The following is a 27293-nucleotide window of genomic DNA, read 5'->3' on the forward strand; positions in this document are numbered from 1 at the left end:
TTCACATAGGTAGGTTGAGGCAAAGTGAGTAAGTAATCTTCTAGCTAGCCTAGTAATTATTGAGTACTTTTCCAAGCTTTTAGGTGATGACTAAATAAATAACCAGAAAAAGTTACAGAAAAATTTGTAAATTAAATTTTAAAATAAATACTTCAAAAAAATGTTTTTTATTGGTAAGTTGAAAAGTCCACAATAGAGGCTAGAAAGATCCAGATGCTGATCCAGATCTGCCAATTGGCCATAACTGTTCTAGAGCATTATACCTTGTCTATAGAAACATTCTATAGAAATCTACCTTGTCCATAAGAAAATTCTATAGAAATCTACCTTGTCCATAAGAACATTCTATAGGAATACACATTGTCCATAGGAACACTCTATAGAAATATACCTTGTATTTAGGAACATTCTAGACTCTAGAGCACCATACCTCATTTGTAGGAATATTCTATTGTAATAGGCCTTGTCTATAGGCATATTCTAGACTCTAGAGCATTATAATTTGTCTATAGAAGTGTTCTAGAACAATATAGCTTATCTATAGAAACATTCAACAGCAATATACCTTGTCCATGGACAATTTCTAGAGCAATAGACCTGGTCCATAGGAACATTCTAGAGCAATATATCTTGTCCATTGCTACTAGAGTGTGAGGTCCAAAACCATATGTGGTCTACCCGGGTGAAGGATGAGGTCCACCACCATATGTCGTCTGTCCAGGTGAAATATGAGGTCTACCAATATATGTAGTCTACCCAGATGAAGGTGAGGTCCACCACCATATGTGGTCTACCCAGGGGAAGGGTGAGGTCCACCACCACATGGGGTTTACCCAGGTGAAGGATGAGGTCTACAACTATGATCAGTTTCAATTAAGTAACAAGTTACCTAATCGAAGGGGAGGCTGGAAAATTTTACAGCTAACTTGCGACCCAGTAAATCACAAATCCATCAAAAAATGTTACCTGCATATGCAAATGTTACCTGCATATACAAATGTTACCTGCATATACAAATTGAAGCAAATCGAGCTCTTAAATCAGTTTTTTTCCTCGACCTAAAATAGATATCATAGAATATGTACCAAGAGTGTATTGCTAGAATAAATGTATGGAAATATATGTTGATAACATGTTTATTTTTACTATTATTCTGTTTCTTTTGATGTAATTAGAAATCCAATTATTTTTACAAGTTTCACAATTTTTAAAATAAGTACAAATTAAGTGTTTATTGCTTAAACAAATGTATGAAATGTGTTTTATCTATGAAGGATGAATAATTCAGCAGTGGACCTCGCGCTATAGCATGGTAGACCTCACACTATGGTAGCACTAGCTTTGCTCTATTGAAGCAATTCTTAACGCGCATATATTTCGCTCCAGCAGAAAACACTAATGCAGATGTTTTCGAAGTGTACTGAATCAGAACTGATAGTTGTTTTCATTGTCGACCGCAACCTCCATCACCTACGTCAACTTTCCAGACCTACGTCAAATTTTTTACACACGTGAACTTCTGTACCACTACACAACAATAGCACTAAAATTGGTTTTACTTTCTTAGAACTATTAACAGGTGACCACTCTAATATTTGTGGCTACACACAGACCAGCGCTTATCAGTAATTGCATTCAAACTACCTGGCTAGCTCTCTATATTAAGGCCACGTCTAGTCTATGTGACATTTAGTGTACTACAATTATTAGTGAACATGTAAACGATCACGGATGTTAGGACTAGCTTGGGCAAGGGTAGCAATCATGAATACTTGTGCCAGGGTAGCAATAATGAGTACAATGCATTATGACAGCTGATGCAGCCATGTCGCAATAGCTTTGCGTCTCCGTTGAGTCTCTCAACACGCCATTTCCAACAAGATAATCAGACCACGTAAATACCATGGGAATTATTCATTATTTGCCCACTGGTTCTCATAATATTTTAATATATATGTACATTGTATCATATACAGGTTGATCCTAGTAATATTTTAATATATATGTACATTGTATCATATACAGGCTGATCCTAGTAGTGTTTTAATATATATGTACATTGTATCATATACAGGCTGAACCTAGTAATATTTTAATATATATGTACATTGTATCATATACAGGCTGATCCTAGTAATATTTTAATATATATGTACATTGTATCATATACAGGCTGAACCTAGTAATATTTTAATATATATGTATATGTACACTAGATGAATGCTCGACTTTGTCTGGATAATAAAAAATCTTAGCACTGAAAATTTATTTTTATTTAACATATAACAACTGTTACCATTCTAGTGTTCAAACTTCATATCATGAGAAATGTGTTCAAATAAATCAATAGAAAAAATATAAGAGCTGTAAAGGTTTTCAAACTTTTTCAAACAACTGTAGCTTTTAAATTTCACATAATGAAAAAAGTATTTTATGTAGTTGAAATAAGTTAAGAGAACAAATAAAACAAATGTAAAGGTGTTTAAATGTAAATGTGAAATAATTAGCAGGTAATGGCTAAATTAAGTTGGTTTTGCTACGATTACAATAAAAAATTATTTGTTATGCAATTATATGATTTTAATTAGTTTCAGTGTTGGCATTCAAAAGCAACAATGTCGCATAGAGTAGTATAGAGACCCATGGTAATTATCTAATGCAAACACCCTCTGGTAACAATCATCAAAATTTTATATAGGTGCTGTACATATTAAAAATTAGTAACAAAACAATATGTTAACCTTAGTAACTATAGTTACCTACCATAACTTCAGTGTATTCTGTGGTTATGATCTGCAAGGAAATGTAACATTGCAATGTCTTACGTGCAGTACATACCTTGGAGAATTCTTACCTTCAAGATAGACATATAACATACGCGTTGAATTTAACTTAAATCAATTCAGCTTCCTAAACACATGCTTAAAGCTAAGTTTTAGTATGTATTTTACTAAACTAAACTTCTATCAAGGTTAATAAGGCTAAAATTTTATCAATTATCTGCTTTCAATTTTGTTTTCAATATAACTTATAAGTTTACAACGAATAATGCTAAACTGGGATATAGAGCAAGCACGCATCTCATCTCTTTCTGGCGTTGTGGAACGGATTTTGGCAAAAAACATATCAATATTTTCGTTACTTCGTCAAAGTCGGTCCACCGACTGCCAAATTTCAATTTCAAGAGAATTTTGTTTATTCATGGCGAAAAAATGTCGAACAACTTTCGTCCTCGCATGACGAGGACGTGAAAACATCGTGTTCCATCGGGTAAGGCAAAAAAATCTTATAACATAGGCCTCATAATCAGAAGGCACATTGCAATGTACATACGTAACATCGCTCTTACCATATACACAGTATATGGTAAGAGCGATGGGTGTGACAAAAACTGCTAGCCTCATGGTTGCGCGATGATTAGTAAACTTGCGGTTTGACTGTCGCGAGTTCAAATCCAGTTGAAGGTAATTTTTCATTGCTTAAACTTTATCTCTATAATTGGACAGAAGAACTACAGACCAACATTAAGATTATATAAATAAATGTAGAAGTGTATCACGATTGTACAAAAGCGTAATGCTTTATGAATGATCCCTAGTTGTCTATAGACACAGCAAATATTGAAGCGATCAATAGATAGTGATCTGAGAGAAGAGTGTTGCTGGAAGCATGAATTTTTTGACATAGAAATAAGTGATGTGAACTTGACAGCTCAGGATGTGTCATAGGAAAAGATTATCTCCATTAAGAACTAAAATAACTCACTATTTATATTTTGTTTCACAAGGGATCACACTGAACCAGTTTAGCAACATTTACCACACAAAAAACTCAAATATACACATTTAAAAAAAATTCTGCATGTCAGTTCTTCCCAATCGGTTTTCATTGCTGAACCCCCTATGGCTGACGAGAGCAATCGCTCACCCTTTGTTTAAAATGCAACAAAACGGCTCAAAATGTAAAGAAAAACATACATACTTGGAGTATATGGGGACAGTATGTTATTTGAATGTCATTCTAAGAAGAGTCTAATGTTTTCACTCAGCAGCAACATATAAAAACGACTCACTTTATGATCTTTGACTTTAACCTGCCTCTTCTCTGCTATCTGATCGAGACGTGTTTCTTTGTTGGTAAGGGAAATGCACAGATCATTTTTAGGTTTGATAGCGGGACAATATTTATTTCTCGATATATACCAGAGATGAAAATTCGTATTCACATAGGCAAGTTGTTGTGACGATAAATACACTTTCTTTGTCTTCACAATTGATTCTTCTACTCCTGCAAACAACCGCTCTCACCCCGTCAAGACCCTTTCATTCAAGTAGAATCTTTCAAAAGTGATCACCGTTTGATAGAAAAATTAAAAAATAATTTTTTTTAAATTTAAAAAACGGTTACCGTAAGTCATGGATTGCCCCATTTCGTGAATTTATGTTTGTAAATGATAGTGAGTCGTGTTTTCCTATTGGATCAATGCACATGTTCATAGGAAGACAATTGTTGTAAGGAAATCTTTTTTCCTAATGTAGTTTCATATCAGAACTTCAAAAGTAAATTATCACACATTTGCAAACTAATGTCAAAGGAGTATTTATTGGTTTGCAGTTCACTGATGATTCTCAACATATCAACATTTCTAAAGGATATATTAGCCAAATAAGAATAACAGCTTTCCAATAAATTAGCAAATAGCGTTGCCATTAGATTTCTGAGTTGGCAAGAAACATCCTAGATGATAGCATATCCTTAACGCAGAACATGCATTAAAACACATATATTACTAATAATTAAAAAGATAGATAAAGGTTTGTGTAAAGAAGGAATAAGACTCGAGCTCCAGCACAATGTTGGTTTTCATGCGACTCTTTTTTAAGTTTTTCAGTTTAATGAACTTTAGAATTTCTGCCTTAACCCTTTTACTGCCGTAGACGCATAAATGCGTTTTCGTGGGATGCCTGCCGTAGACGGATTATTGCGACTTTCCCAGCAATTGCGTAGTTACCTAATTTTATTATTCGTTGACAGAATAACCCACGGTCTTCATGACTTTTATGAAATTGACTGTGTTGTTCGGAGACTTGTCTAAAAAATTAGCCTAAAATAACAAAGCAATTTTAAACTTTTGTTAGAGAACTTCTAATTTAATAACGAAGATTTTTTTGTGTGAGGTCATTAATTACCGCGCGAGTCAGAAAACAGGTAATTAGTTATGTTGATGACATCGTAGCCAATTCAGATGTTTGTGATTATACAGATAATTAAAGCAGCAGCACTGTCTCTGATAGTGGTGAAAGTAATAATTTTGTAAGAGTAAGGAAAATTATGGAGGATCGTTTTAGCTTCGCATCGATCGTAGCTTCACACGGCTTTATCATTGCACAAAGTATAGATCCATTGAATTTTTGCATAGCAATGTTAGTTAAAATGTAGGCAAATTAAAATATGTAACAAAAATGTTCTAGATAGAGATTGAAATTGGAAAAAATACTGGTTACATATCATGAAGCAATATCGGCAAATTTCGGTAAAATAGCTGGTACTTGTCAGATACCCAAATTTGTACATGCTTGGCAGTGCAAGGGTTAAGCCAGACAGGAATGTTCGTAAAACCTTACAGAATCACAGCTTTATTCTGTAAACGGTCTCCATGCTCTGACTTTTAATTGATTGAGACTGTTAACTGACTAGATGTTTTACTAAGTATCTCTACAATGATGAGGTAGCGACACACCCCCATTCGACGCTGTAATCCCATCATGGAAGCAGCTGTGTCACTCTCATTCTGTTGTGATTCAGTGTCGCTGTTTGAAGGCGAAACACCCATGCAATGACATGGGCAACACCCATCTTTGTGCCCTGGAAACGGCCTTAGCGACCAACAGTGTTGCACTTGTGCATGCGCATAGGCCTTGATTTCCTGTTGCTTCAGATGCAGACATATGTCTTGATATAATACGTCACACAACTATCGGCCTACTATGGCACTCTATGGAAACATGATCTATGTATTGGCCCAATGTAGCGCTTTGAGACTGCCACCCAAGTGTCACTACACTATCACTGTATGGAGACCTAGTATTTGATAAAGGGTAATTATTTACTATTATGAGAGCTCTATTATGAGAAAATCTGTAAATTATGGCAATTGGCAAACCCACTCTAGCCGTTATATAGTTAGATGTACTCAAACATAAGCTTTGCTTGGAGAATCAATTTCTCAAACAAGGGTAGGAAATAACTTGATATTAGGCAAGAGCCCATATCAAGGTGTATTACAATATTAAACAAATTATTGGAAGACATCCAATCTGACAGCACCCTTGCAACAATAATGTACATACACGGAGCCTCCTATTCACTATTTTTATGGTTCTGTGTCCATATAGACGATGATTATTATGTTGCGTTTTATAATGCAACCAGTTTACATCATAACACCTAGAGGTCTGAAGAGGCAGCCTACATGTAGAGGGTTAATGATAGGTTAATATCTAGCATTCTACGTGACGAAGCAGCGCTGCTAATGACATTACCCATACTGCCGATGAATCATTTCTCATTGGTTAACTGTATACGTGAGGTCAGCGCAAAGCCATAGCTTGTTCAGGGAAAAGTTTTGGGAGCCTATTTCTAGAGAGCTCGCGGCAACAGTAGAAGTTATCTCAAGAGATGAGAACAGAATAGACAGCTTAAATATACCGAGAAGGTTTAACGATGACAATGATAAAGATGATGAGAATGACACAGAGGAAGGTAGAAAGAACAACAATTATATGGAAGGTAAATTCCATTCATATTGATCTATTTTAACATGATATTGTGAAGGCTGATGTCAGCCTTGGTTGTATTTATGACAAAAATAATAAAAGGCTTAAGCAAAACCCATGTGTTTGAGTCAACATGTCAGTGTAGTAAGTGAGCTTACAGTTGAGTTCAGTGGGTAATTTGCTGAAATTCTGCTAGGTGGTGTTAAAAATGTGCTTGGTTGTTTACATGACAATGACAATAAAAGGCAATAAGCAAACCGATGCGTTTGGATCAACGTGTCAGTGTTGTGAGTGAGCTTACAGCGGAGATCATTGGGTAATGTGCTGAAATTCATGTAGAGAGATGTACTGAGATGAACTTGTGTCGAGAAACATGAAGAGAGCGGTGCTGAAATTAGTATTCAAGATTTGGACAAGTGATATTCTATGTCTGTAGGCCTTGTGGATTGTGCTTTTGCTTAGCATGCAGCTCTGCAACACTGATTCCTCCACATTTCCTCGACCACAAGCGGGATGTAACCTGCGCAACTACAGAATGAATGCTTCAACAGAACACTGCTGGAGCAACATTACAGTGCCGGCGTGTTGGGGTTTCTGCCAGTCATCAGAGGTAGGTGTGAAGCCGCTGCGTTCACCAGCTTATGCCAATTACCCTATTAACATAATAATAATAATGAGATAAGCTGCCAAAAAGAGCTAAGTTTCGGTGTGCTGGGGAGTTGTATCCTCTACTTCATCTGAGGAGTTGCTAGCAATACTTCATCTTGCTTATGAAAAATGGGTGAAGAAGAAAGATGAAAGTGAGAAAATGAGAAAAGATTTACAAAGCATATAGTACACACATGTGCGCACATGTAAGTGCTTGCCAAAATTAACAGCTGTTCTACTAAAACAATCTGGGAACATAACTCTTGCTATTTATTATCAGTACTATTATATATGCTATCAGTGTATATGTATTTCCAGTTTTATAGAATTCATTGGCTTTGTACAGCTATATAGCTACGCATGTGTATAGCATATGCAATGGTATATTCTTCACCAACAACCTTTTTGGGTTGTTTGTTTGAAAAAACGAAGGATTATGATTATTAGTACTATCGGTACCAACAACCTTTTTGGGTTGTTGGAACCGATAGTACTAATAATCATAATCCTTCGTTTTTTCGTGACGCCATTCTATCGTTGTCCGCCAGCTTTATGGACACACTTTTTCGTTAAAAACACGAAGCGTCTGCAATTAATTATTGCAAACAATGCTTTTGTTCACAAATTTTTTATTTTAGTGTCAAAACAACACCTAAAAATACTATCAATCAAGAGAATGACGATCGTTTTCTACAAAGATGGCGGCTTTTTCAAGGTCGAGCGCATGTACAAACAGAGTGATGGCATCAAAAAAATGATGGATAATACAGTAATAATAATAAATAGGGATAATACAAAGCATTCTTATAAGAAACTTTACTCTAACGCATGACAGCCTTGATATACAAATCGAATAGCGAAAATCATGAACTTCATATGTAGAGGTTTGACTGTAGTTGCAGTGTATTGATAACATATTGCAAAGTCTGAACTCGTTGTCATGCATTGATAAAATGGTCTGCAAGGACTGGAGCCTTAAAGTTTGAAGCCTTGTCAGCCAGCATGCTATTAAAGTTTGAAAAATAGTTAAAGATATTCAGAGCTGAAACGCTATACGATTTTCATGTGCCCTTAATTAATAGTGAAGGGTGAAGGTATAACATGACTAGTGAGTTTGAAAGTGATATCATCCAGCTACGTGTGAACCGCCTCTCTCATCTCTTTCAGCAAATGAATGTTGTCGTCGAAGTCATTGTGTAACCCATTGATTAGTTAATCTATGGAAAAAATCTTGTTCCTATCCCACCTATCTAGTAATAATATAATTATACAGTCAAACATGGGTAACTCAAACTTCATGGGACCGAGCGAAAGTGTTCGAGTTATCAGAGCTTTCAAGTTATCAGAGCACTGTCACAAGTGCATGTATTTATCAGTAGATACATGTACATATACAAACTATATATAAATCAAAAGCATAGATTGCTTGTTGCAAGTTAAAGGGCCTCTCATGTAAAGTTTTAAAAGTTTTTATCAGAAAGTATAGAAAATTTTCTATCGCTTGAGATTTGTTTGTTTTATGTGATGTGACTGTAAAATTGGCAAAACTTTATCGCGGTTAAAATGCTGAGAAGAAAAAATACCTTTTTCTTTTGAGCGGTTCAACCAAGATTAATTTTGCCAATTTTACTTTAAGTTTATCTGAAGGTTTCTACGCTTTCCTTTGCTTTCGATGGGCCATCGCAAAGCAGATGTGTGGTAAAATTTGACCTTTTGCAAACCTTCAGAAAAGTCGTTAACGAAAATATTTTGCCGATGATGGTAATAACGACGCCTAAGAACTACTAAAAGTTGATGTTAATCTCTATGGCTTGGAATAAAGTGATGTCCTAAAGTGATAACAACCGTCTCCGTAGTCATTGGGCAAAAAACTGTTTGAGTTAATAATGCTAAGTTCGAGTTATCTAAAGCAAATTATCACTGCGTGAGAATGGACCGAAGAAATCCGTTCGAGTCGACGATGTGTTTGAGCTATCCGAGGAGGGGGGGGGGGGGGTGAGTTATTTGTGTTTGACTGGATCTACATGTATATATTATTTTGGTAGCCTTTGTGCATAGCTCATCACTTTTGTGATTTGAGCACTCTGGTGTCAGCATATTGACTTTCTTAATCTGTGAGGCAACTTCAACGTAGTTGTGTCATGGCAGGAAGTCAACTCTTATTGGTAATGAGATTTGTGTTCCTTGCCTGCTTTGAGCTGCACTGATGAGGTTTCAATAGCCGAAACAGTACTGTCTGTAGCATGTAAATATATATATATATATATACATGTTTGTATATATATAATAAAAAAAATATTAAGAAGAAAGTAAACTTTTAGTAATAGCGCTACAAATTTGTTTCAGGCGACGCACTCCTTAGGCGTGGTTGGACTAAATATATAATAATACTTATTAATCTATATATATAAATATATAATCGATATCCACATGCCACAGATCTAACATTTGAAGGAGTTCAGAAAGAAGTTCTTGTCGCTATCGGTACAAGTCTTGCTACGTCACTATGGTACCGATTTAAAAGCCAGCAAAGATCAAGGTTGCTCAGATTTAAGTTTATTGAAAATAGTTTTAAAATTATGACAACAAAAAACAGGTAATTTACCAATGATATTTTAAAACAACCCATTAGAGTAAATAATTTGCCATATATTCTTGTACAAGCTTCATAAATACATAGTCAACCCCAATTTATCATTTCTCCGAATGGCAAATTCAAATCTTGCTATGATATCGAAAGTTAGAAACTCTTTGATCAAATTTCTATCATTCTACACATGTCCTAACCTTACAAAGTTCATGACCTTACCTAAGTCAAAAGACAACCCCCCTAAAGGTCATAAACTTTTAGAATGTGATGAGCCTACAAAACAATCAATTTCAAAATCCATGCAATTGTCCAACATAGTTTATTTTCTAGCTGTTAACAAGCACCTGCTCGTGTAATCAGCTCTTACAACCCATCAGTAGTTAATCATCAAACCATAAAAAGCTAGAAAGCATGCAATGTGGAAACAACTCCCAAATAAGCTTGTTACTGTCCCTTCAAAGATACAGAAATTTAGCAAATGCCTGTAACTTCAATGAAGGACACTGTCTGCTTCCTAATCAGTAGAACAAATACTACTTGAGAATCCTATGCAAAAATAATAATTCTGTTTTATCTTTGCGACAAAAAACAGGGAGGGATTTGTGAGCAATCAGCAAAAATGTCTTTTTACGAAGTTTTACTTTTTTACCTTGGTAATACAATGGTAACTCGCTGCATAAAAATTGCTATTTATTAGTTATACTAAGTTGTAATCTTTTATTGTTTTAATTATTGTAAACTATTTTATTTTACATTTCATGCCTTTTTTTCTAAAGAATGGTGCTAAGATACGAGTATTTTGTATATTTTCTGTAAAAAAATTATGTTGAATGAATCTATGACAGTTTGCCTAGTTTCCAATAGAAAAAGGTCAATCCTCACCAGCAACTCACCTCAAGTCTGTTTAATTAAATGAGTGCTTTACCTTCAAGCATTCACTCAGTGAACGCACTAAAAATTCGCTAGTGCATTTATTTATACCTTTATTTTTGCAATTAGTTGTGGGAGCTGATTGACTTTTTAGGGAAGAAGTGAATCATCTACCGTATATATATATATATATATATATATATATACATATACATGTATATATATATAAATTTGATGAAAAGTTTAGTAAGAAATTATAAATTTAGTAAGAAATTTAATAGTAAGCTCTACTTTAGTATCGAGCACTTTCTGCTGACTTCTAGCCTATACTTTATTGTATACATATATATATATAGTTATATACATGTATATATATACAGTATATATATATATCTATATATATATTTCTCAAAGTCCGTGTGTTGGAATTCCGTCTGTTGGAAATCCGGCTATAGCTATTATTAGAACAGCTGAGCTGGACAACAATACAGACTCAAAGTCCTGGCTTACCGTCATTGGAAGCCTAACCTTATTAATTAGCTTAGTGGAGTTTTCCATTGGCAATATGCCAGGCTACTAGCTTGAAAGGTACAGTTGTTTGACAAAGTTTTAAAACCTTTACAGTCGTTTTTATTTTTCTCTTAATTTATTTCAACTACACGACACTTCTCTCATGATATGTAGTTTGAAAGTTATAATGGCAACTGTTGTAATATGTTAAATACAAATCAATTTTCTGTCCAAAGACTCTTCTATTACCCGAGCAACGCCGGGTGGCACAGCTAGTACATGTATATATATACAGTATATATATACATGCATATATATATACATGTATATATACATACATGTATATATATATACAGTGTATACATATATATATATATATATATATGATACATGTATATATATATAAACATAGACTCAGAGTAGAGATCGCGTGTCTAAGTGAGTGTTGCTGATAGCAGATCTTATAATACAATCTGAAGTAGACTGAGGGTAGACTTGATAGGACATTTTGAGATGGGCTATCTCAAAGATGGCCAGTTTTCAGTCTAACTCATGGCTATCTCTGAGATTTACTATGTTTCCATTACGTGAATGGTGCGGATATATAATTGTGTGCATGTTAAGTCACCGTGCGGCGTTTTGATACATACACATGTTGTGGATTAATGCTGGCAATTATTTGTTTAAAAGGATAAGGATATCTACGACTGAGGTTATAGCGGTGCACGCGTGTTGTCAAATCAAATTTGAAATGCCTGAAGCGTGGAAAATGTTTAAATGAAATAGATTGCGCGGCATTTTCTCCGCATTATTCGCAAGTGCCGTTTCCATCTTTTGCATGCATGAAACACTCATTAAAATGTTGCGGGCAACAAAACTAGTCTGACTTTTGCCCACGACTAGTCTGACTTGTGGGTTGACTTGCTTTTTCTATCGTGCGGATGATACAAACTTCTGGATTTATTGCTTCACAGAACCAGCGATAGACTAACTCATGGCTAACTCTGAGATATACTGCGGGTAAATCCTGTAAGGCGGGATTTGACCTTTATTTGACCTTATGAGGGATACTATCAGTCCTGTCACACCGATTTGTAGCCTATGTTTATGCTTTTAGGTGGGAACTGCCAACCCTCCATTCACTATAGCAAGACATAAAGTGTGTGGCTTTCGTACTTATCAGAACGTAACATTCACCTTATTGAACTGTCACAGAGGTTATGCAGCGGAAAAGGTTGTTGTCCCGAGTGCTCTCTCATGCTCTTGCACGGAGTGCGATACTACGACAACCCATTGCGAGGGGTAAAAGAGCTGACCAACAATATTGGCACAAATCCGCTTGAGTTGACAAGGTTCCATGAATAAAATAGATCTTACCATGAATGAACAATTGTGTAGAAAGCATTAGCATTGTTTGCTTCTATAAACGCTTATCTTTTCTATTGATATATTTTTAATAACAATAGCTAAATATACTTATTCCAAATGGCATGGTAAAAGATTATGTGCTAACAATACGTCCATCTCAGTCATCTTCTGTAAATGCTTCACACTTTTTTGCCTTCTAGCCAGCCCTTCTTCGCCTTGTCAGCATAGTATTTTTTGATAGCTTGGAGACCATTCTTAGCCAATGAATACGGGGGTCTAACAAGAGAATTAAGGCCGGTTAAATCCATATGGTTAAGACTAGGCAACGCAAACAACTCATCAGGTAGTTCCTTGAGGTCGCAATTGTTTGACAAGTCTAAATGCTTGAGAGAGACGAGTCGACTGATGTCATCAGTCTCTATCCGAGACAGCCTGTTATGGCTTATGTCTAGCGTGGTTAAACTCGACACTATTGAGAGGACCAAAGGAAAGGTAGAGAACTGATTCCGACTAAGGTCAACCTTGAGCAGTTTGTGATTATTACCAAAGAGATTGGATAAAGTTGTGAGGTCACGAAGATAGTTGTTGCTCAAATCAATGCTCTGTAGTTGGAAACCGACAAACATGAGCAGGTTGACTGGCACTTGGCTGAGTCGACAAGACCTGAAAGCGATGTCGGTAATCGCTGTCATGGTTGATTGTAACATGAATTGAAACATATTCACATGTGCATCAACAATGGCAAACCTACGCAAACTTGAGAGAGTCTTTATCGCTTGAACAAACATTTGATAGTCCTGATGTGATGCAAAAGTTCCAACAAACACGACATCGTTGACCATACAATGCGTGAGAGAGCATTTTTCAATAAACTCTTTAACTGTCATTAGATTTGCTGAGAAAGGGTTTTCCACAACTGCCCTCCAATGCTGTTCTTCCACTGAATTGAGGGCTCCCCCGAAGGACTTCTGACACCAAACGGCTAAAAAATTCAACACTTTAATTTTTAAAGAGCTTTTTTATCTGGTTTTAGACAGAAGAGAGAACATATGCGCTGAAACTATTATAAAGTTATCGTTTATGGTATCAGCCAATACTACGCCAATGTAAAAAATGCTTGATGCACAAAATTATGAAGCTGGAAAGAATATTTCCAATTAAAAAAGCAATTTGTAATGAAGATTAAGAGCTGAAACAGTCATGATAAAATACCTTAATGTAGGTATCCTGATCTCAATAACAGTCATAATAAAATATATTAATGTAGGTTTCCTACTCTCAAACAGTCATAATAAAATACCTTAATGTAGGTATCCTGATCTCAATAACAGTCATAATAAAATATATCAATGTAGGTATCCTCCTCTCAAACGGCCATAATAAAATGCCTTAATGTAGGTATCCTACTCTCAAACAGTCATATTAAAATACCTTAATGTAAGCTCGTTCTCTTAAACAGACATAACAAAATACCTTAATGTAGGTATTCTGTTCTCAAACAGTCATAATAAAGTACCTTAATGTAGGTATTTGCGTTACTACAGACTATCCATGATATACAGTGGACATACAGTAATAAGGTTGTTGACTCTGATATTTGCTTGCAATAAGGCTTGTCGAATAGCTAATACACAGCCGTAACAGCCACCATCCAATATACTTGCAGGATTTACAGTTTTAGGCAAAAGCTACTAGTCTGTGTGGGCTGAATTGTATTCGCAATCCATCTGTAAGTGGCTAGTAAATCAAGAACGCCTATGTAAAATATACACGTACTCTCAGTTTAGACAAATAGATTGAATCGGTTTAATGACAAAACTATTTAACAATAGTAGTTTTAATATGCTTATGGCAACGCTTACCCCTGGTAGCCATATGATGTGTTAATAAAAACGATATCACGAAACTGTAACCACCGGTTAAACATGTGACTCAGTGCTCAAAGTTAATCATAAGGAGGTACAACGATAATAATATTACCAGTTGAATTTTTGCACATCCGTTTCTAAAGAGCACGGCCAAGGTTACGTCCGTTGATAGGCAACGGAGTAGTAACCCGAAGGAAATTACGGCACGTACATGCACTGAATTATATGACCCCTGGAATGGCATTGGCCGATCCAGAGCCGTATAGTTTCACAGAGTCCAGTGACCAAAAACCGGAAACAAAAACGCTTGATTCCAAACAAACCCGATCGACACACTGATCTCTAATGGAATATTCTTACCTCGCTCTCAACATCTCACTTTTTTGCATTTACTTTACTATATTACAAAAAATAATTTGTAGTTTCTTGTAGGAAAATTTGTCTTTTTCAAATGGTGTATAATACAACAATCAATTTTAGAGCGACTGCCAATGGGAGTAATCTTTGTTGGTTAGTGTTGCAGCCTCTCCATTATAACTTATATAAAACAATAGTGGGCGCGGCTTGTTTGTTTGGAGCCGTGCGAGCTCCGATATACGCATCCGTTAGCAGCGAAACTCTGTGAAGTTTTACATCTCCTACTATCAGAGTCATATAGCTTTACACAGTCACAAGACCGAAAACAAAAACGTCCGATTCCAAAAACAAACCCGATCGACATACTGATCTCTAATGCAATATTCATACCTCGTTCTCAATACCGCTCTTTTTTGTATTTACTTTACATTTAAAAAAAACGTTTGTTTGTTATTCGTTGTACACTATGAATAGAACTGTTGACTGACTTTAGATTTGTGTTAGTTTATGTACAAGGCCCACTCCACATACCTGCCAACTCTCACGCTTTGGGCGTGAGACTCACGCAATCAACCCAAAGAAAAAATGAAAATGCGTGAGAAATGCGTGAGATTTTTGCCCCAATTTCCACAATTTTATATATACTATCATTGATACATCAATTGCCCCAAAACCAAATCTCACGCATTGCCCCACTCTTGGGTTGGCAGGTCTGCCACTCCAGGCTCTACAAAACATGAAACTAAGATATATGAGTTATTCAGAATAAAAGTATTAAGTCACAACACAACATAAATGTTACGGACATATTATCAACATCCCTTTTACAATATTTGGAAAGAAGCATGTGATAAAGCAAGTCATGAATATCACATATTATGTATCGTATGTGTCCACAAAGGTATGATGAAGAACTGCTATTTCACATGAATAGAAATGTGTGGTAATAGCTTCTCACAAATGTTTCTCGTATGTAATAGTGTATGAATGAAATATGAACTGAATCTGACTAATTGTCAAAGCAATATAGTTTGTAAAGTCTCTTGTCATCTATTGTCTCATGACCAGTATAAAAGAGATTGTGTTAGTCCCATCAGGCCTCAAAGGCGCAGGCCCCCTCAGCCTGTTCCGACACCTCCTGGGTCAGCCTGGTCACCTAGTACATCTCATAATCCTTGTATTTGCTTAGTAGTTTGACTTGTCGAGCTCTCTGCCATAGAGCTGACATAGCTTCATCTGTAGCTACAGACTGGTCACAGCTAATTGGTGCCGTTTCAACATCAGGTGGCACAGAAGCATTTGCCTGAGGCTCAGGCGGGTTAATGACTTCAGCTTCGATGGTATGGTCAGGACCAGATACCATTGGTCTTAGATCAACTCTGTTTCTTCTCACTGCATTGCCTGTGTTTTCATTTGATACCAGGTTCGATCTGTCTGATAGCTGTTCCACTATCCGTCCTTGATACCACTTTGTCTTTTGTGCTTGAATATCTTTCAGCATCACTGGAGAGCCAATAGCCAGTTCAGAGAGATCTCTGGCTGATTTATTATAGTATTTCTGCGTCTGCATTTTCCGATTTGCCTTCTGCTTCAGAACCTCGGCCTCAGGGTCAGAAGCTGTATGGAGCGTGTAGCTCTACCAAACATTCTCTGCGCAGGCGAGGTAGACATGCCGGCAGTGGTTGTATTCCGATACTCTAACAGGGCCAGGTATACATCACCTGCCCTCCTCATCAATCTCTTTACTATTTTTACGGCAGCCTCTGCTTTGCCGTTACACTGTTGGTGTCCGGGAGATGATGTGGTGTGTATGAAACCCCAGATCTTGCCAAAGTTGGTGAACTCTGCTGAGGTAAACTGTGTTCCATGGTCAGAATGAATCTGATGTGGAATTTCATACCTAGCAAACGCCTTCTTACAAGCTTTAATAACAGATCTTGACTGCAGATCAGAGAGAGGCTCGCACTCGAAGAAGTCTGAGTAGTAGTCAACAAGTATCAAATAATGCTTGTCTTTATGTGTAAATATGTCCATTCCAATCTTGCTCCACACCTTTGCAGGTATGTCATGACTCTTTAGAGTCTCATGAGGTTGTGCTGAAGAGTCTAATGCACAGGTGACGCACTCATGCGTTTTGATTCTTATGTCCTCGGCCATCTGGGGCCAGAACACTGCACTTCTGGCTCTCCTGATTGTTGCTGCGGTACCTTGATGGCTACTATAAAGTTTCTCTAGAATATCCGGTTTCATCATATCTGGAACTACAAGTCTTGAACCCTTATAGATGACCCCATCAAGTACAGCCAACTCATCTCGATAAGAGTAGTATGGCCGGAGCTCTTCCGGCAGATCACCTATTTTATCAGTCCATCCTGATAGAATCATTGTTTTCAGCTGGCTCAGAATGGGATCAGTCCTGGTTTGCTGTTGTATTTTTACATATGTCGTCTCTGAGACTGGCAGGTCTCTCTTTATGATTTCTGGATTCAGGTCAGACATGAATGACCTCAGCTGGTTGACTGTGAAAATTTGTTCTTCATTGATTCCCTGTTCAGGTGTGCCAGTGGGAGCTCTTGAAAGTAGATCTGCACTAATCTGTTCCTTTCCTGGCTTGTAGACTACCGACATAGGATACCGTTAAAGGGCCAACAACATCGACTGCAGTCTTTTTGGTGCTTGAATAAGTGGTTTGCTGAATATTGACTCCAGTGGACTGTGATCTGTGTGCACAGTGACATCAGGATTTCCAAAAACATACTGATCAAATTTCTGCATACCAAAGACAATGGCAAGCAGCTCTAGCTCTATGGGCGCATAATTCCGTTCACTGTCAGTCAGACTCCGAGAGGCATAAGACACTGGTTGACCATCTTGTAAGAGTACTGCACCAAAACCCTCTGTGCTAGCATCTGCTTGTACTACAACTGCTTTGTTCACCTGAAAGTATCTTAGAGAGGAAGTTGCGGTGATTAAACATTTTAGTTTTGCAAAGGCACGTTGCTGATCTTCACCCCATCTGAACTCTCCATCTGACACCCCTAATAGTCTGCGCAATGGCTCACATTCTGCAGAACAGTGTGGAACAAACTTGGCCAAATAATTCACATGACCAAGGAATCTGCGCACCCCATCACTGTTGGTGGGAGCGGTCATCTTGGTAATAGCTTGAATTTTAGTAGGGTCTGGTCTTACGCCCTCCGGTGTTATTATGTGGCCAATATATGGTAGTGAATCGAGCATGAACTTGCACTTCTCTTTGTTGAGTTTCAGGTTTACTCTCCTAGAGCGGGCAAGGAATTTCTCCAGATTTGCATTGTGGTCCAGCATAGCTTCTTCATATGTTGCGCCTTTTCCATAGATTAGAATGTCATCCGCTACCACTCTTACTCCCTTTAACCCACTCAAAGCATCTGAGAGTCATCTTTGGAACTCCTCTGAACTCGATGACAAACCGAAAGACATTCGGAGCCATTTGTATTTCCCAAAGGGAGTCCAAAAGGTTGTCAAATCGCTAGATGCATCACTCAACTTTACTTGGAGAAAACCATCTTTAGCATCACACAAGGTAAACACCTTGGCACCATCCAGATCGCTGAGAACATCATCCAGAACTGGCATGGGAAAATGGTTCCTCTGTATCACCTTGTTGAGGTTACAAGGGTCAATGCACACACGTAGTGAACCATTCGGCTTTCTGACAGATACATTATTGCTAATCCATTGCGTAGGGTAGTCAACTAGAGCTAAAATACCCTTTTCTGTGTAGCTATCTAATTTAGCTTTCAGATCAGTCACCATGGAAAGTGGCGTCTTTCGGTTGTGGCTCTGTCTCGGAATGGCTTCTTTGTCAACGTCAATCTGGTATTCTCCTGGCAAGCAACCAATTCCTTCAAATACATCTGGATAGCTTCTGAGGATTTCTTGAAAGTTGTCACCACTAACAAGAGTTACCCATTCATCCTTGATTGAGATCAGCCCGAGCTCAAGGCAAGCATCTAGAAACAGCAAGCTGTGATTGCGTGTTTTGTGTACCAGAAAATAGAAGGTTTTACCAGCGACTTCCACTTCACATCCTCCTAACGCCCTAGTAGTTGAACCATCAAACTGTCTCAGCTGTTTACGGTTGCCATCTAGACTGGGTTTTCTAAGATCTATGTAATCTGTGTGATTCAAAATATTACAGGACGCTCCGGTATCCAGCTGAAATCTGGTCTGCTTTCTATTTCCATTCACCTTGGTGACAACAGATGTAAGCAGTTTCCTGTCTCTCCGGACAACATGAAGGCATAATAGGGAGTCCTCTGACCCTTCTACTTCATCTTCCACAAGATTCACTTGTCGTTTAGATTGAAATTGCTTCTTATAGTGGTTGTACTTTTTGCAGCCATGGTACTGTTGTCCCCATGCTGGACATTTTCGTGGAGGATGGGATCCGCCACAATTTCTGCACACACTTCTGTTGCTTGATTTACCAACCCGGGTGGACCTTGATCCTTCTTGATTATCATTCTTGCTATCATTCTTCTTTGTAGTTACTACCTGAATGGCCTCCTCTGACTGAAGAGTGGCCATGTCATTCTTCGAGTTTTCTGCAATGCGGCATTTCTTTATAGCCTGTTCTAATCCAAGTCCGGTATCACTTCCAGTATCATCGAATAACTTTCGTCTCAGTTGATCATCATTGATACCCAGAAGCAGAGCTTGAAGCATGAAGTCGTCATACATGGTATTAAGTTGACATTCACGCGCGACTTTATGAAGAGCTGTAACATATTCATCTATCGTCCGGGTGTTCTGCTTCATTGAAAGGAGTTGATGTCTCTTGACAAGCTTGTTTGTGCCGCGGTTACAGAAAGCATCAAATTTCTCAATCACATCTTTATAAACATCTTTTGACTTGCCAGTCTGGAAAGTGAATGTTTTAAATATATCACTTTCCCTTGGTCCAACGCACCTCAACAAAAGAGCAACTTTAACTTTGTCATCTGAGTTAGTCTTCTCAGCTGCTGTGAGAAATAACTCGAATTCATCTTTGAATCTGCTCCACTGATTGGATAAGTCTGCTCCATCTTCTATAATAGGCTTAGGAGCTAGAAAGTCAACACTGATGCTCATATTGTTAAGTTGTTGTTGGGATTTGAGATAGGTAGAAGCTTTGAGATTTGTGAATCATCAACTGTCAGTCACTTCTCATCAGTAGTAGTATCTCCTCACTCGGGGCACCATGTTTGTTATTCGTTGTACATTATGAATAGAACTGTTGACTGACTTTAGATTTGTGTTAGTTTATGTACAAGGCCCACTCCAGGCTCTACAAAACATGAAACTAAGATATATGAGTTATTCAGAATAAAAGTATTAAGTCACCACACAACATAAATGTTACGGGCATATTATCAACAACGTTATTAGTAGATTTTTGTAGGAAATTCTGCTTTCTTTCAAATGGTTCATGATACAACAATCAATTTTAAAGCGACTGCTAATGGGAGTAGTTTTTGTTGAATTATGTTGCGGCCTTTCCATTATTAATTATATAAAATAGTAGGCGTGACCTGTTTGTTTGGAATCGAGCGAGCTCCCGTATACGCTTCTGTTGGTCGCTTCTGTTAGACTCTCAGAAACTATACGGCTCTGGGCTGATCTAAATCAATAAACTTCCGTGCGACAATTGGAGCGCCATCTTGAAAAATGCTACATAGACTTCCGGCTGTAATTACGGAAATAGCAAATTATAGTTATCCCAAGAAAAAAACTCATTTATTTGTTGGAAATCAGTGTTTCGTCATCAATTGCTACTACTACGACAACCCGGAAACACGGAGAGTTAATGATATATCATTTCATAAGTGGGTTTAGCGTTTTATTCCTGCATTAGTAGCACTAGTACAGCAGTAGCTGTTTAGAAGAAGCTTGCTAGTAGCCGGTTAGAAGCATGCTAATAGCTGGTTAGAAGCATGCTAGTAGCTGGTTAGAAACTTGCTAGTAGCTAGTTAGTAGCATGCTAGTAGCTGGTTAGAAACTTGCTAGTAGCTGGTTAGTAGCATGCTCGTAAAGTTAGTGCGCTTATCTGTATGCTTATAACTTTTATAGGTTTCTCTTGCTACCCAGGTGTTGTCTGCATCAGTGGCTGATTTTCTAATCACCCTGAAAGAGTTAAATTTGCCACAGTTTCAAGACTATGATGTCACAGTTGAGTTCATCCAGGTTAGTGCGAGTCTATTTTCCCATGTGTAACTGTAGTTTGATTCTGCCAAGACTTGTTATTGGAAATTTTGATGTCATGCATGGCAGTGTGATCACAGTTGGAATAATGTAGCTATGTAGGCTAACTTATATAAGTTGTAGATCTATTAAAATTCAGCCAATGTTAGTAAATGTGGTTTTTTGTTGTGTTTCTGTAGAAAGTTATAGACTATTTGATATACTCAATAGTCTGTCAGTTGCAGGCCGTGGCTATAAACGGCCTATAAAGTTGTCTAGTATGGAGTGTCTAACTCCGTTTTTGCTCGACACAAAGACATATCTTATGAGTTTGAGAACAATGGATGATACACCTTTATACTACAATAGGTGGTGCCTACTACATTTTTGTTGTTGAAATTGTTGCTTATTTTACTGTTCGCTTCCTATCTCTTCGCTATGGTCAAAATAGACTGAAATACTAATTCAAATTTTGGATTAAATCAGATTTGCACACGTAATATTCTGGTAATGATCTATTGTTTGGTGACCTAATATAGTCTGTTATTTTTTCACAATATTTCAGTTTGTTTCTATGGTTAAATATTATTCGTTTATTGTTCCTTTTTCTAGTTTATGATCTTTGTGTGTGTATTGTTCTGCCTTTTAGTTTTGTAGACTAGCAGCTGCATCATGTAGTGTGGTGCGATATTAGTGCATAATCGTTATAAGCCTGCATTAACTTATATTGATGTACAGCAGGGGTGCCCAAATGTCTTTAATTGTGGGCCAATATTTAATATATTTGAGAATTTTAGTAGGCCACAAGATGTATGATGATATGAACTAAAGTTGCATATGAGTTTAAAAACATTATTGTATTTCTATAACCATATATATTATATTACTTTACAATTACATTCATGTGTCAATAACAAAATATGTTTAGTTGTCTTTAGTGAATATGGAATACAGGTTATGTGCGCCATTTGTATAGAGAAATACTCTACATAAAGCTTTACAAACAAGCCTAAAATGGGTTGTATTCCAAATATGTGCAAAAAGTAATTTTTTTGGAGACCTTGTAAGGTGGGCCACGTTAAATTTGATAGTGGGTGACCACAGGCAGCTATTTGAGCATCCCTCTCATTTATAGTAAAAAAAATGAACAATGTCTATGACATGTTTTGGTGGTTTGTTTGTAGGCATGTTTGCATTACTGGATTGGTGTGTGCTGTTGATGTAGTGCTCAGTTTAGTTGAGAAGCTACTGAAACCTGGTCATTTAGATTACCCACTGATGTACAAGTTCTCACAAGACCATCTAGAGTCGTTCTTTAGTGCTGTGCGTAGGTGTGGTATGTAGTACGATGCTTCTTAATTCATCTCATCCAAGTATAGCTGAGAACCCACATATTATGCTTTGAAGTATGTGATTTCACCTGCTGAATATAGCTTTTCAGACCACACACTGCTTTCAAGCAAAATAAAGCAAGTGGGCCAAATCAAGGATGATACAAAAAATGATATCACCTAGCTTCAAGATAATGGACGCTCAAACCTAAATATAATCAATTAATATATTGCTGGACACCATGATATTGCGCGACTGTGAATCTATTTTCTTGGTATGTCCGATTGTAATGGGGACATTTTGGCTGATACTTTAACTGCTGAACAATTTTCTTTTAAAAAACATTATTATTCAGTCCATATTTTAGCACCATTTCCATTTTATTTCCAATTGCAACAAAGGATAGCTGTTATTATTTCGGGAAGCTGGAACAACAACCCATCAGTAGAGCAGTTGCAGCATATATTTAGGCGCTTGGTTACAAGATGTGGTGTTACACCAGGAGCTACTGGTAATGTCAGATCTATGGATGACACTGCATTGTTACAAGCTTCTACTACCTATGTGCCACCAACTGTTGGTAGTGAAGATTAAATGGAATGCTAAACAATACATCACATCCTGTTCTTGATAACATTGCTGTATATTTATCTGGTTGGCTTGTCAGAAAACTGCTTAAAAGTTGCGTTGTGAGCCATGTAGACTTTCCCTAATTCAGTCTAAAGAAGTTAGCAAATATGATGATATTCATGTTCTGTTAAAAGTTAAAAACAACGGTAGCTTGATTTCTCCTTCTGATGGTGTTGTAACAGCTGTTCTCTGTACCGAAAAGTTTCTGAAGGCGGCTACATCAGCAAATAATTGTTTGAAATATCCTAAGGTTTTGAAGTGTGTAAAAGAAGATTGCACGCTATGATATATTTGAATTAAAGCAACATTGTACTGACACTCCTGTAGGAATTGATAATCATCACTTCTCACTACTAGCTTTAGTGGTTGAAACATACTTTGATTTAAGACAGCACCACTTTGCCAACCTAAGAAACCTAGATTTACATAAAGTGAACATCAGACATAATGCTACAAAAAACCATTATTTAAAGGACAGTGAACTGTTATTTCGCTTTGACATAAATTATCTATAGCCAGTTTAAGTTGGTATTAATTTGTAAGACTACTCTTTATATATGCATACAAATTGTACAGTTTGCAGGCATTTAGTTGTTTAATTTATTATATACTTTTTATATATAATGCTATTAGACATTGTATTAGCATCCGAGCACCTGGCTCATTTTCTATGCATAGGTCGTTTATTTTCTAAATCACAAATAAATTTTGTGGTCAAGCATACTGTAGTTAAGATTTATAGTTTGCTTTTGGTCTATTTCAGCGCTTATCACATAAATATAACGCAAATCAAGATATATCGAGTGTTGGGACCATAGATATAGTAAACCTTAGATTGGTGAATAGCTATCATTACAATGGAGCAAAAGTGAGGCCTATGATTGGCTGTTGTTCTCACGACGTTATGTTGCAGTGATGTGCATCATTGCAACAGAGCCTTCAGCTGAGCAATGAGTTTAGTAGTGATCGCATGCTTGTCATACTAGTTTTTAAGTCATAAACGTTACAATAAAACCAAAATTTGGGTGAAATTTCATCAGAGGAGACTACAACACCCCAGGTATGTGAACCCACAATACAAATTTTAAATACTTGGTAAACCTAACCTTTGCACGTGTACTTTATCATTGGTTCACGTTGTAAGAAACTACTGGAAACAAACCAACTACCAACTCAACTGAACTTACTTGTTTTATCATTTCCTCATAACAACGAACATACCTTTCTATGAATATTCTGAATTGAAAGTGAATGAATGCTTGGGACTATCAAAAGGAAGAGTGTCTAGACTGATTACAACAACATATATTACAAACTTGTCTCTCAGCTGATAGGGTTGTAATCTAGCTTGGCATGATTGATCGAATGCCTTTTTTGTCTCATTCCATGTAATGTAATGATATTCATTCTACTACATGTATGTATTGTTAATGTTTTGGCTAAGAAAAAGTCAAGCCGCAGCTGGTGCTGTGCCTATGGATGTTCAAGCAATCTTGAGAAATGCCCAAATCTGGCATTTCATCGCTTTCCAAACGAGAAACAAGCTGAAACCCGTAATGCTTGGGTAAAAGCGGTGCGAAAACAGGATTAGACTCCAACATCAAGCTTTGTATTATGCAGTGAACATGTTGAGAATGACTGCTACAAGGTTCCACCAGGTATTGGAAGAAAACCAATGTTAAAATGAAGAATTGAAGAATTGCGTGAGCGTTTTTCAGTCGCTTTGGCCGTCAATGGTCTTAGTGATTCGTCGACTCGTATGCAGCTGTTGCAAGAAAGTGACTTGTCCTGGAAAAATCTGGCTTCCAAATTAAAAGCTAGGCATTTAGCTAGAGAGTCAGAGAGCGTGTTAACTAAAGTGAAAGCTGGCCATTTTAATGCTACTAGTAGTGTCTCGAAAGTAGATGCTGATAAATGTGCTTACGCCTCTGGCCGTGGTGCGAGTAATAGCAGCGGCGCTAATGCTTATTCTGTTTCAGCAAGGCTACGTAAAGGGTCGTCTGGTTATGGGTCGCACCAACAGAGCCGCGACAGATACCATAAGTATGATTACCGTCCTGGTTATAGGTCTAGAGATTCTAGCAGATCTAGCGTTGAAAGTAACGGTTCTGACGTGAATAGAGGTCAGTATCATGACAGATACAGTGGGAATAAACGTTCCAGTTTTTCTAAATATCGTTCCCGTGACTCAAGTGCTTCTAGCAACGGCAGTAGAGGTGGTAACGACAGTCGCAGGTCACCTAGCCCAAGGTATTACACGCGTAGCAGCTCTCCTGCTCGACATGGCAAAACTTGCTACCATTGAAAAAAAGAAGGGCACCAAGTAAGGAATTGTCCCAATGCTCACTGTTTTACATGTAGCACACAAGGACACACCTCAAAGGACTGTCCCAATAGCCGGAGGTCTAGCCCACAAAGGTAGGGTTTCTATGGTGGTCGTAATAGAAGCTCCGGTAGACGGCATCACAGTCCACATAGATACGGTTATAGGGGTTCAAGGGAAGACAGTAAAAGTTCCCGTAGAGTGAGGTTCATTAAGGATAATAGGGGACTATATGGCAGCAGCAATAGTATAGTACGCACTATGAAAGTGAATGGCATGAGTATAGATTTCACTTTTGATACTGGTGCCGAAGTTTCTGTTTTGACAGATAATTCTAGTAAATTGTTAAAGTTAAAACTAGAAAAACCCGAACGGTGTTTAGTTGGGGCAGATGGCAATAAGCTTAATGTCCTAGGAATGTCTAATGTGAACGTTCAAAGTACTTATAGATCTATTGAAACTCCAGAATATATTGTCAAAGGTTCTAGAATGAACTTACTGGGCCTACCACATATACGTTGCCTTAACTTGTTAGCTGTTATTAATGCTTTGAGTTTGGAAGGGTTTGATCTAATTGCAGATTTCCCTTCAGTTTTTACTGGTTTGGGAACAATGCTTGGGATTTTTAAGATAAAATTGAAGCCTGGTGCTGAACCTAAATGTTTGTATGCGCCTCGCACAATTGCTGCTGGTTTGAAGGAGAAAGCAAAGTCCGAGATAGACTCGATGCTGGCTAATGATATCATAGAGCCTGTCGAGGATCCAACTGAATGGTGTTCAGGTCTTACTATTGCTCCTAAAGCGGGTGGTAAGATCAGAATGTGTGTTGATTTGACGAATCTGAATAAAAGTGTAGAACGTGAAGTCTATCCTTTACCACGGGTTTCAGAAATGCTTAGTCAATTGTCAGAGGGTAGAGTATTTTCAAAACTCGATGCAAATTCTGGTTTCTGGCAAGTGCAATTAGATCTAAAATGCAAACTGCTGACAACTTTTGTCTCACCTTGGGGCAGATTTTGCTTTAAGAAAATGCCATTTGAGATTTCTTCAGCTCCAGAGCTCTTTCGGAGGGCTATGGAAAAGATACTGTTAGGGTTAAAAGGTGTCATTTGTCTTATGGATGATATATTGGTTTATGGGAAAAGTCCTGACGAACACTGGGAACGTTTGAGCAAAGTTTTGAATAGAATAAAGGAATCGGGCATAACCCTGAAAAAGGAAAAATGTGAATTTGGTTGTGATGAAATAAAATTCATAGGCCACGTAGTTAGTGCTGCCGGTGTCAAGCCTGACCCTGATAAGATAAAAGCTATTATTGAGATGGCTCCGCCTATCAATAAAACGGAGGCGAGATGCCTAACTGGCATGGTAAATTACCTCAGCAAGTTTAGTTCTAGGATAGCTGAAATTTGTACTCCGATTTATGCTATATCAGGTACAGAATCTGAATGGTATTGAGGAGAAGAGCAAAGGAGAGCTTTTGGTGAGATCCAACAAGAGCTGTTTAAAGCTCCAGTTTTGTGTATCTTTGACCTGAACAAAAAGCATAGGGTTTCTGCAGATGCTAGCCAAAATGCTATAGGAGCTGTCCTCCTACAATTAGACAATAATGGTGTGGGACAGCCAGTTGGATATGCCTCCAGAAAAATGATGGAGACAGAGGAGAGGTATGCAATGATTGAAAAATAGGCCTTAGCCATCACTTGGGCTTGTAAGAAATTTGATTTTTATTTGGTTGGACGTAACTTTGAGATCGAGACAGACCACAAGCCATTGGTGTCTGTCTTGGGTGAAAAAGATATGGCCAATTTGCCAGC

The 27293-nt window shown here is 37.4% G+C and overlaps 2 protein-coding genes across 2 annotated transcripts; one reads left to right on the forward strand and one right to left on the reverse strand.

Moving 5' to 3' along the window:
• Positions 1–6597: 6597 nt before the first annotated feature.
• On the forward strand, positions 6598–12885 carry LOC137399968 (glycoprotein hormone beta-5-like). The gene is made up of 3 exons (XM_068086249.1): positions 6598–6789; positions 7213–7386; positions 12512–12885. The coding sequence occupies exons 1-3, from the start codon at positions 6724–6726 to the stop codon at positions 12698–12700; spliced, it is 429 nt and encodes a 142-aa protein (XP_067942350.1). The 5' UTR covers positions 6598–6723; the 3' UTR covers positions 12701–12885.
• A 56-nt stretch (positions 12886–12941) lies between these two features.
• LOC137399967 (leucine-rich repeat-containing protein 40-like) lies at positions 12942–14752 on the reverse strand. The gene is made up of 2 exons (XM_068086248.1): positions 14625–14752; positions 12942–13744 (listed from the first exon to the last, which is right to left on the reverse strand). Exons 1-2 carry the CDS (start codon positions 14635–14637, stop codon positions 12942–12944), a joined length of 816 nt encoding a protein of 271 aa, XP_067942349.1. The 5' UTR covers positions 14638–14752.
• Positions 14753–27293: the final 12541 nt, after the last annotated feature.

The sequence above is a fragment of the Watersipora subatra genome, chromosome 7 (assembly GCF_963576615.1).
Source record: "Watersipora subatra chromosome 7, tzWatSuba1.1, whole genome shotgun sequence".
Classification (NCBI taxonomy): Eukaryota; Metazoa; Bryozoa; class Gymnolaemata; order Cheilostomatida; family Watersiporidae; genus Watersipora; species Watersipora subatra.